This window comes from Hylobates moloch, unplaced genomic scaffold, assembly GCF_009828535.3.
Source record: "Hylobates moloch isolate HMO894 unplaced genomic scaffold, HMol_V3 SCAFFOLD_15, whole genome shotgun sequence".
Lineage (NCBI taxonomy): Eukaryota > Metazoa > Chordata > Mammalia > Primates > Hylobatidae > Hylobates > Hylobates moloch.
The window spans coordinates 32268015-32278478 of NW_026652290.1; the positions used below are offsets into that span (position 1 = coordinate 32268015).

General features: G+C 45.7%; 1 protein-coding gene across 2 annotated transcripts in view; it reads right to left on the reverse strand.

The window, feature by feature from the left end:
* Positions 1 to 9842, reverse strand: part of TTL (tubulin tyrosine ligase) — a 53558-nt gene extending 43716 nt beyond the window's left edge. The window contains exons 1-2 of one of the 2 annotated variants that reach the window (XM_032176519.2): positions 9496 to 9842; positions 5969 to 6047 (exon numbers count right to left, since the gene is read on the reverse strand). In XM_032176519.2, the coding sequence (XP_032032410.1) occupies positions 5969 to 6047; positions 9496 to 9652 (236 nt within the window). In that variant the 5' untranslated portion in view covers positions 9653 to 9842. The remainder of the gene's footprint in view (positions 1 to 5968; positions 6048 to 9495) is intronic. The other variant, XM_032176518.2, reaches the window with a different exon arrangement.
* Between the last annotated feature and the right edge of the window lie 622 nt (positions 9843 to 10464).

A 10464-nucleotide genomic window follows, 5' to 3' on the forward strand; every position in this document is an offset into this window, starting at 1 on the left:
ATTAAAAAAAAAAAGAACTGAAAGGAGGTATGCCACAGATTCACAAGAAATGGTGACTGCAATAAGCTATGGTAAAAGTAAAATGAAAAAACGGTTGTGTAAAGGAGAAATTTTTAGCAAATACATAATAAATTTGATAAGTATTTTCCTCTCAATGCTCAAAAAAATTAATGAAACTAGTGGCTGAGATCACAATATCCAACACATTTTTTAAGCGAATGTTTAACAGAGTCTGGGTTTATAATTTTGGGCAACTATAAAATGGCTTGGATTCTTACACAAAAAAAACCATTTTAGATGCAAATGTGGTTTTAAAAAACTATTTTAAGGAAAAGACTTAAAAATATAATTTACAAAAAATGAACAATCTTCAGCTGAGTCACAATTGCCCACAGACTACAAAACATTTCTAACAATATCAAAGATTGACTCAAAATTTGAAAAATATTAAGTATTTTTCTTTAGCTTTAGGTGAACTGTGTGACATGAAAGATGCTGTCCAATTAATACTTTAGGTGTTTTGCCTCAAAGGATTTCCAAATATATGAAAAAATGCTGTCGAACTGCAGCTTAAAAAATATCAAACTCGGCCAGGCGTGGTGGCTCACACCTGTAATCTCAGCACTTTGGGAGGCCAAGGCAGGCGTATCACGAGGTCAGGAGATCAAGACCATCCTGGCTAACGTGGTGAAACCCTGCCTTTACTAAAAATACAAAAAATTAGCTGAGGGTGGTGGCAGTTGCCTGTAGTCCCAGCTACTCGGGATGCTGAGACAGGAGAATTGCTTGAACCCGGGAGGCAGAGGTTGCAGTGAGACGAGATCATGCCACTGCACTCCAACCTAGGTGACAGAGCGAGACTCCATCTAAAAATAAATAAATAAATAAATAACAACAACAACAAAAACACACACACAAAAACTCATAGTATAGATATTTTAAAATCTTTTACATCTGTCACAGAATTTTACCTACATGCAAAAAATTACTTTCTATCATGACAGATAGGACTTCAGTTAGGTTGTATTAAAATATGGATTTATGGCTGGGTGCAGTGGCTCACTCCTGTAATGCCAGCACTTTGGGAGGCCGAGGCGGGTGGATCACCTGGTGAAACCCCGTTTCTACTAAAAATATAAAAAACTAGCCATGCATAGTGGTGGGTGCCTGTAATCCCAGCTACTCAGGAGGCTAATGCAGGAGAATCGCTTGAACCGGGAGGCGGAGGTTGTAGTGAGCTGAGATCGCACCATTGCACTCCAGCCTGGGCGACAGAGTAAAACCCCATCTCAAAAAAAAAAAAAGGATTTACTACGATTTTAGTAGACTAATGTTTCCTTTACTACTTCATTTTATTGTATGACACATATTGGAAACATTTGCTTCATTGCATTATGTGTTACATATTGAAAACATTTGTGTTAGGTTTGCTTTTTGTTTGTTTGTTTATCCGAGACAGGGTTTCGTTCTGTCGCCCAGGCTGGAGTGCAGCGGCACAATCTCGGCTCACTGCAAACTCTGCCTCCCCGGCTCAAGAGATTCTTGTGCCTCAGCCTCCCAAGTAGCTGGGACTACAGGCGCACACCACCATGTCCGGCTGATTTTTTTTTTGTATTTTTGGAAGAGACAGAGTTTCACCATGTTGGCCAGGCTGGTCTCGAACTCCTGACCTCAAATGATCCACCTGCCTTGGCCTCTGAAAGTGTTGGGATTACAGGTGTGAGTCACCACATCCGGCCTTGTGTTAGGTTTTCTGAAGCAGACTAAGTGTCATGGATACAGTTGTTAAAATGGTTCTATATATACTCAATGATTCTCCAGTTCATGGAAACAGAAGACAATGAATTTAATGATACTGTGTTCTCTGCCAGTACTCACTGATGGAGAAGGGGAAGGGTTTTTTTAAATAAAGATTTACTTTTCAACTCCAATTCAGATTTTCTTGAAAATAAAAGGAATGTTTGTCAAATCATCATTTTCACTCAGTAATTCATTATTTCAATAATCAAAATAAAAAATGACTGCCATTTGCATTTTCTCATCTATCTTCATACTGCATATAAACACGATAAATTTAAAGCTCCAAGGAAGGGAAAAGAAGATCTTATTTATGATCCACCCAGACAGTGTGAGAATTTATGTTCCAACTTCATAATATAAGTTGATAATAATGATTTCACATATTTTTACAACATGACTCAGTATGCAAAAATGTTAATTGTGATAGCATTATGAAAATTGGCTGCAAAAACTAAAAGAAATCTGAAGAACGCTTTGTTGACATTGATAAATTTAGAGTTACTTCTAAATTTATCAATGTAAATTGACACTATATATAATACATATAAATTATATACTAGTAATTCTAGTATATAGAATTACTAGAATTCAATATATTCAATACATCTTTGAATTTGATATTTACAGTATTGAACTAACACAAGAATTGGTGAATTTACTTAACTTGGACATTATTTTGAAAATAAGCTTTTGCTTCATAGTCAAATCAATTCTTCTAGAAAAGATGAACTAGTTTTGAAAATGTGTGTGCAGTATTAAAGGAAATAGATCTTCTGGCTTTCAAAGTTATTGAAAAACTTTTATGTACAACTTGAGTACATAAATTTACTTCTTCAACCATACATTTTTTATGTAATCTAAATTCAGATCAAAGCTTTCCAATGAAAATTTACTGTTTGAATTAAGATGTGCTACATATGTAAAATTCACATTAGATTTTGAAGACTCTGAATGAAAAAAAGAACGTAAAATATAATAGCTTTTTATATTAATTACATGTCAAAATAACATTTTGGATTTATTTAAATATCATAAATTATTTGGTTTTTTTTTTTTTTTTTTTTGAGACGGTGTCTCGCTCTGTCACCCAGGCTGGAGTGCAATGGCGTGATCTCGGCTTACTGCAATCTCCACCTCCTGGGCCCAAAAAATTCTCCTGCCTCAGCCTCCCAAGTAGGTGGGACTATAGGCGCCCGCCACCATGCCCAGGTAATTTTTATATTTTTAATAGAGATGGGGTTTCACCATGTTGGCCAGGATGGTCTCGATCTCTTGACATCGTGATCTGCCTGCCTCAGCCTCCCAAAGTGCTGGGATTACAGGCGTGAGCCACCATGCCCGGCAATAAATTATTAATTTAATTGCAGCTGTTACTTTTCTTTTTTTTTTTTTTTTTTTTTGAGAAGGAGTCTCAGTCTGTCTCCCAGGCTGGAGTGCAGTGGCATGATCTCGGCTCACTGCAACCTCCACCTCTCAGGTTCAAGCGACTCTCCTGCCTCAGCATCCCGAGCAGCTGGGATTACAGGTACCCACCACCATACCCAGCTAATTTTTGTATTTTTAGTAGACATGGGGTTTTACCATGTTGGCCAGGCTGGTCTCAAACTCCTGACCCTAGGTGATCTGCCCGCCTCAGACTCCCAAAGTGCTGAGATTACAGGCGTGAGCCACCACGCCCAGCTTGCAGCTGTTTCTCTGCACTTATTTTAATGTGGCTACTAGGCGGTTTATAATTACATATGTGGGTAGCATCCTATTTCTGTTGGGCAGTGCTGGTCTGTTGGGCAGTGACCTTGGTTTGGAAGCCCTCATTTCCTGCACAGAACCAAGACCAGGCTCTGCAGGAAGTCCTTTGCTTTTGTCCCATTTCCTCATGGGCCCATTTGGGAAGTAATCAGAAATGGAGATTTATTTACATCTATAAAACAGCAATGCTCAGGACAGGAAAAGACAGCCTCTGATCTGTACCAGGATAAGAAAAGCCCCTCAGGGTTCTAAGACTATGGCCTTGAAGCCTCAAAGAAATTTCTGAAACTCCCTGAAGTGACAGGGGAAGGACTGGGCTGCACAGGGTCCTGCACTGAACCCAACCAAGGCTCTGGGAAGACTCCCGAGGGTGCACAGTCTCAATGGCCAGGGGTCCCATCTGTGCAGATTAAAACTGTCCTGGTTTAACAGGAGCCATGGGCAACCTGGCTGTCCTCTCTGAACTGCCACTTTGTCCTATAAAATCAAGGAGACTTTATTTCTAACTCTCTGGAGCCCTTTCAAGCCATACAAAATCATGGGAGAGAGACAAATGGATAAAGGGAATCATCATATCCTGGGATTACTACCAGCCCCTCACAGGACAACTGAGACAAAGATGGAAGCTGATGAGGATGATGCAACCTCCAGCCTGCATAGGTCATGCCACCGTTACAAGGTGATATCACGGATCACACTACATGCCTCCAAGGGGCAACCAGCAGGTACTGTCACCACCATCATCCCCATTTTACAGATGAGACACTAGGATTCTGAGTGGTGCTCTCCAAGGTCACAGATATTTATCACACTTGGTCACGACTCCAGCCCTGTACTCGCTCTGCTTCACTATAACTGCAAAATATGCAAATATGGAAACCATTTTTTTTTTAGAGTCCTCTGCTTCCTACTTTGTCTTTAGGGGAAAAATCATAGCAGAAAAGGTTTAATAAATATTTAATAAGAATTTCTAAGTGAATAATCTGAATAAACAAGCATGTCCCACTTCTATTCCTGATTCTAGTGTAACAGTCATTTGCATTCTAAATATATAAACATGTCACAAAATGACTTCAGGAAGCCTCACTCTCCTTCAGGAGTGGGATGAATCATGATAAACCCATGATAGAGAGCAGTGGGTACATAAGTTACCAGGGCCAATGAGTGAACAAAAAGCAGAAATGTTCCTGTGAGCACCTAACCTAGTAAATATCTAGAGCCCAGAAAGAAATGTTAGTGGGAAAAGAGCATTTTGCATTGAGTCATATCTTCCAGTACCTGGCTACACACACATGTTCACCAGTCATCATGGAAAGAATACTGGAGGCCCACGACAGCCCTGATTTCAGTGGCCTGACCTAGTGTTTCCCTACTGAAATAACAGTAATAGCAATGACAACTATACTAACAGCAATAATAAGGAGTGCTTTCACTTACACAGTATGAACAGCAAGACAGGCACTATTCAAAGCCCGTAGCTAAATTAGCTCAATTAATCCTCATAACAACCTTAGGTAGTTATTATTATTTCCCCATTTTACAGCCAAGACAATTAAGGTAGTGTCAAATACTCATTATGTACCAGGCCACTGTGCTATTATAAACTTTACATGCATCACCTTATTTAATTCTCATAATAGCCTTACGAGGGAGGCACTGAGGCTTAGAGGGATGAGGAGATCTGCCCAAGCTAGTGAGAAGAAGAGCTGGGGTGAAAACTTACACTTTTGACCCTAGATCTTAATCGTTGTCTAACACCGTCTCCTTCCACTTTGCGATATCGTGGTGGTACCTAGCCATAATCCAACTGCTCAGAGATGGGCAGTGCAGTGAATGCTCTTATACCCTGCCCAGATATCCTTTCTGAGGGACCCCTTGCAGCCATGAGAGATGGATGCTACGGGCTATATATGCCCTTCTCCGGGGACCAGACCTTGCCCAGAAATGCCTGCGAAGCTAAGCCCTCCATCTCTTCCCACAGCCAATGGCTGACTGATACTGGAGCATAGAGGCCTGGTCCTTGCTCAAAATGTGACAACTCTGAGGTGCCATTCACTCTGGTACTCCTTGGAATCAGGAGAGGCAAGACTTCGGCTGAAACCACCTCTGTACTTGGTTCTCCCCCTGCCCTGCCCTGTCCTTGCTTCCCGATGGCTGTCTCTTAAGAACCCTACCCCAGGAAATCACTTACACAGGAGACCCTGAGTCAGGCTCTGCTTCTAGGAGCCTCACCTCAAGAGGCAGACAGGCTTTATCAAGCACCATGTTTAGGACTGCAACCAAAGCAGCTTAGAGGAAGCTTCTGAACTGATATCTGTTGGCTTTTAAAATAAAAGTATGTTTGTCCTTTAAACAACCCCACATTTTTGCCTAAGTGCTTCATTTAGGTAAAAAATGGAAAAACAGCAGTCTTAACACTTACTTCACTAAAGAAGCTTTGCGACACAGTTTGTCAGCGCCCCTGTAGTAATTCACCAACTGTACCAGCCCGGGCTCGTGACCTAGGAAGGAAAGAGGAGGCTCAGAAGGGACACAGGATAGGTGGGGAATGACAACGTCAGCCCCAGCAAGCAGGAGAGAGGACAGCTGTGCCATGCCCAGCTTTTCTCTCTCTCATCTCAGGATTGGCTGTTAGAAAATGGAAAATGGAACAATTTTGTTTCTCTGTCCCTAGGGACCCTCTTTCTCTCGGTATCCCGCTGGCAGCCTTCAGTCTCCCCACAGTGGATATTATAATATCAACATCATTAAGTTTGCCAAAACTGCTGCTACTTTTGTTTTTTCTTGTTAGGGTAGAGGGTATTGAGGGTATTTTTTCATTTCACCTCTCCCTGACTGCACACTGCATTCTGCTCCTGGCTTAACACATACAGACTTGTTACTGTGTACAGTAAGGCTACTTTAACAGTCACGCTTTACACATCCGTAACCTGGCTTTCTATACCAAGGAAGGAAGGAGAACTAGAATGATGCTGGTCTCAAGCAAGTCTATCTCTGCAAGCTTCTAGGAGGTGAAGGAAGGTAGTGGAGAGGCCATGTCTATAAAATCAGAAGCCCTGAGAGCTTTCTTCTGTGCCTCATTCCACGGGGAAACTCATTTTCAACAGCTCTAATTACATGTGGCCTTTTTTTATGGAATTAGAACAGAAAGGATACAAAGAAAAACATATTTTTATTAAAAATAAAAAGTGTTTTCAGCCGGACACAGTGGCTCATGCCTGTAATCCCAGCAATCTGGGAGGCTGAGGCGGGTAAGTCACCTGAGATCAGGAGTTCAAGACCAGCTTGGTCAACATGGCAAAACCCCGTCTCTACTAAAAACACAAAAACTAGCTGGGCGTGGTGGCGCATACCGGTAATTCTAGCTACTTGGGAGGCTGAGGCATGAGAATCACTTGAACCTGGGAGGCAGAGGTTGCAGTGAGCCGAGATCCCACCATTGCACTCCAGCCTGGGCGACAGAGCGAGACTTCATCTCAAAAATAAAATAAAATAAAAAAATATATTGTTTCAAATCTTAATAAAATGCATTGTATTTCCAGTAACAAAATCAACGTAAGACCAAACAAAGGAATTTTCAGTTGAAAATGCCAGAAGAAAGAATAATTTCTCTGAGAATGGCATACAGTCAAATCAAAAGTTTCAAGTAGGCATTAGCTGGCTCTCTCACTGGTCTCCCTGAGCAGACAGACCTGATTCCCACCTGAACTGCCTACGTTCTTATCCACAGGGCACCTGCCTTCCTGAGCCTTTACCTGGCTCTATAAATCTTCTCCTTGGCTTTCATGTAGTACACTTTAAGCAAAAGGTAAATATCCCTTAACGGTGATGGCATATAACCAATTTTGTTGTAGGATGCTGTTTTCTTTCCCATAAAAACCAAATGTTGGCCGGGCACGGTGGCTCACGCCTGTAATCCCAGAACTTTGGGAGGACGAAGTGGGCGGATCACCTGAGGTCAGGAGTTTGAGATCAGCCTGACCAACATGGCGAAACCTTGTCTCTACCAAAAATACAAAAAATTAGCTGGGCATGGTGGTGCATGCCTGTAATCCCAGCTACTTGGGAGGCTGAGACAGGAGAATTGCTTGAACCCAGGAGGGGAAGGTTGCAGTGAGCTGAGATTGTGCCACTGCACTCCAGCCTGGGCGACAGACTGAGACTCTGTCGCAAAACAAACAAAAAACAAAACAAAAAACACACACACAAACAAAAAGCTCAAATGTTTATTGAGCATCTCCTGAATTTGTGGTATCTGTTCAGGATTCAAATTCTGTAGGCTTCTGCTTCTCTTTCCTCGGCTTAAGCACCAGGGTAATGCCAGTCACTCCTACCTCTGCCTGGGCGGAGCCATGTTTGTTGTTTTTAATGTTAGGATTCCACCTAAGCTTTCACAGCTAGGCACTGCCAAGAATATAGAGGGAAGTCAGGAAGTCTGGACGGGGAAGTGGACAATGCAAGGAAGAAATAATTGTTCTCAACTATAAGCAATTCTTCCTCTCCTTTCAGATCATGTATTCTCTTTGCTAGGGTCTTCCTGACATCGGTTAACAAAAGGGAGTCTCCAGGCACAGTCTCCATATTCTAAGATTTCTGGGTGTTCAAATGGGTCCTTCCATGGAGTCACCATTCTACATCATAAACTTGTATACCAATGAAAAGTTGTCCCAGGTACTATTCAAAAGAAAAAAATTCAGCAACTTTACACTGCAGCTCTTCATTCCTCCAACGATTTGAGTTTTACACAGCCCCCTCCCAAAGGCTCTGTCTATGTAAGCTGATCAACGACCAGTCAATTCCAAATGGCCTGTATTCAGTTTTTACTCATTTGAATTCTGACCACACCTATTTCTAAAAACTGTTTTCTCTCCTGGACATAGAACATTGCTCTCTCTGGGTTGCCCTCCAAGGCAGAGGTGACTCTTCCTCCGTATCAGTTCTCCCCTTGTCTTTGGAATACAATTGGCCCCCACCTCTGGTGAATTCTGGCAAGGAACATGGCTCCCCAGAGAGAAGCTGCAATTCCCAGATGACTGTGCAAAGAGGGAGGCCATGAGACTATGCTCAGGTCAATGGGATGTGAGTTGAACCGATCTGGGCAACTTCTGGATGACATCATTTACAAAGGAGCCGCTAGTCCCCTCCTATTTCCTGCGCTTTCCTACCCGTGGACATGTGGGTATGGTGGTGCCCAGCCAGCTTCAACCATGTGGATGAAGGTAATTCCCTCGGGGAGAGCAGGGAAGACAGGGAGGGCGAACGCAGCCTTGTGTAAGATCTTAATCCATTGCAGAACTGCGAAAACACGTTATTTGGTGAAACTAAGGAAAGGTTTATAATCAGACATCCCTCCACGCTTCCCTGGGCTAGGGTCTCTTCTGCAGCTCCTGCTTTTGGAATCCAGGGGTCTTTTCCAAATCCTCTGACCTTTCCTCCGCGCCTTCGGGTGGCAGAAGCCTCAGGGGTTTCAACACCTACAGCTCCCCCTCCCGCGCCCACGCCAAGCAGGGAGAAATCCTCAGTGCAGAAGAGCTGCAAGATGACTCCAGCCGACACCAGCCGCCGGCTCTGCGGAGCCGCGCCCCGCGCCGCGCTCTGCGCGGCGGACCTGCCAGATTTGGGGGCTTCGGCCCGGGGGAGCAGCTATGCACGCGCCTCAGGTCCCAGCCCCGGCGGCAGACGTCTCCCGGGCTGCAGGGGCCGGTCATTGTCAGGAGGTAGCTGCGGCCCCGAGTGGCCGCACCGCGACTCCGACTCTAAATCCAAGTTAGGAGACAAGCACTAAAAATGACAGGTTTCGATCTTTCTGGATCCGTTTTTGATATGCCCGAGAAGCGACAGAGGGGAAAATTTATGACCCTTAAAAACAAAAGCGCTGGTTCTAACGGGCCGCGGGAGGCGCGCAGGGCCGCTCCGAGGAGAGCAGACGGGAATTGGGGAAGGGCTCACCCAGTCTCCCGAAGGGCAGCCGATTCCTCTCTCCCAACATCAGGTTGAATCTGGGGTTGTCTCGCCGCAGCCTCTTCCAGTGGCCGGTGGCGAGGAGCAGCCGGGAGACCTCGGCGTAGACGCTGCTGTTCTCATCGCGCACCACGAAGGTGTACATGGCGAAGGGCCGCGCGCCCGGGCCGCCGGGCAACCGCCGCAGGGACCAGCCGGCCAAAAAGGCGGCTCAGCGCGGACCCCGCCCCGGCGCCCGCAGCGGCCCGGCCCCGGCTGCCCGCCCCGGCTACCGCGCCTCTCTGTTGCCGGCGGCGCCGCGCCCGGGCGCCCGCGCGTCTGCCAGAGTGGAAAGCGCCTCTCGCACGCCCGCCCACCCCGGCGCGGCCCCGCCTCTGGCCCGTGATTCCGCGCGGCCCGGCCCCGCCGCGCTCTGGAGGGGCCTGTGGGCCGCGGCGCCCCCTTTCCATACCCTCCCCGGGGCGACGGCGGCGGCGCAGGGTTGGAGACCCGCGGCGGTGGGCGCGGCTTTACTGCAGCGCGCGGACCGTGCAGTGGAACCCGAGCCCGGGCCTGGGGTAGTTCCTTCCGAGCCCAGGGTCGCAGCCGGGGGGCGGTGCTGGTGGAAGATCCCAATTTGCAGGGCTCGATCTGGGTTTTTCTTCTATTGCCAAAGGACCTTTTATGGATAAAACCCAAAAGTTCTAAGGCCCGGTCCTGTGGCCTAGTGAAGAAGCGCTTCCTCTTCCTCTTTGCTTAACGACTACGGAGACTCGGAGCGTCGGTTTTGTTTGGGTCAAGTGCTCCTTCCTTCGGCTGAGACCAGGGTGGCGCACGGCCAAGGGAATGACCTTAGACTCTGCTGGTAGAAGCAGGTCCCGAACTGGCCCCCTGGAACCCTGGGCTCCCCTCTCTTCCTGCCTTTTACTGGCATTCAGCCACTTGCTTTCCCTTCTCCGGACCTCGATTTCCCCTTAT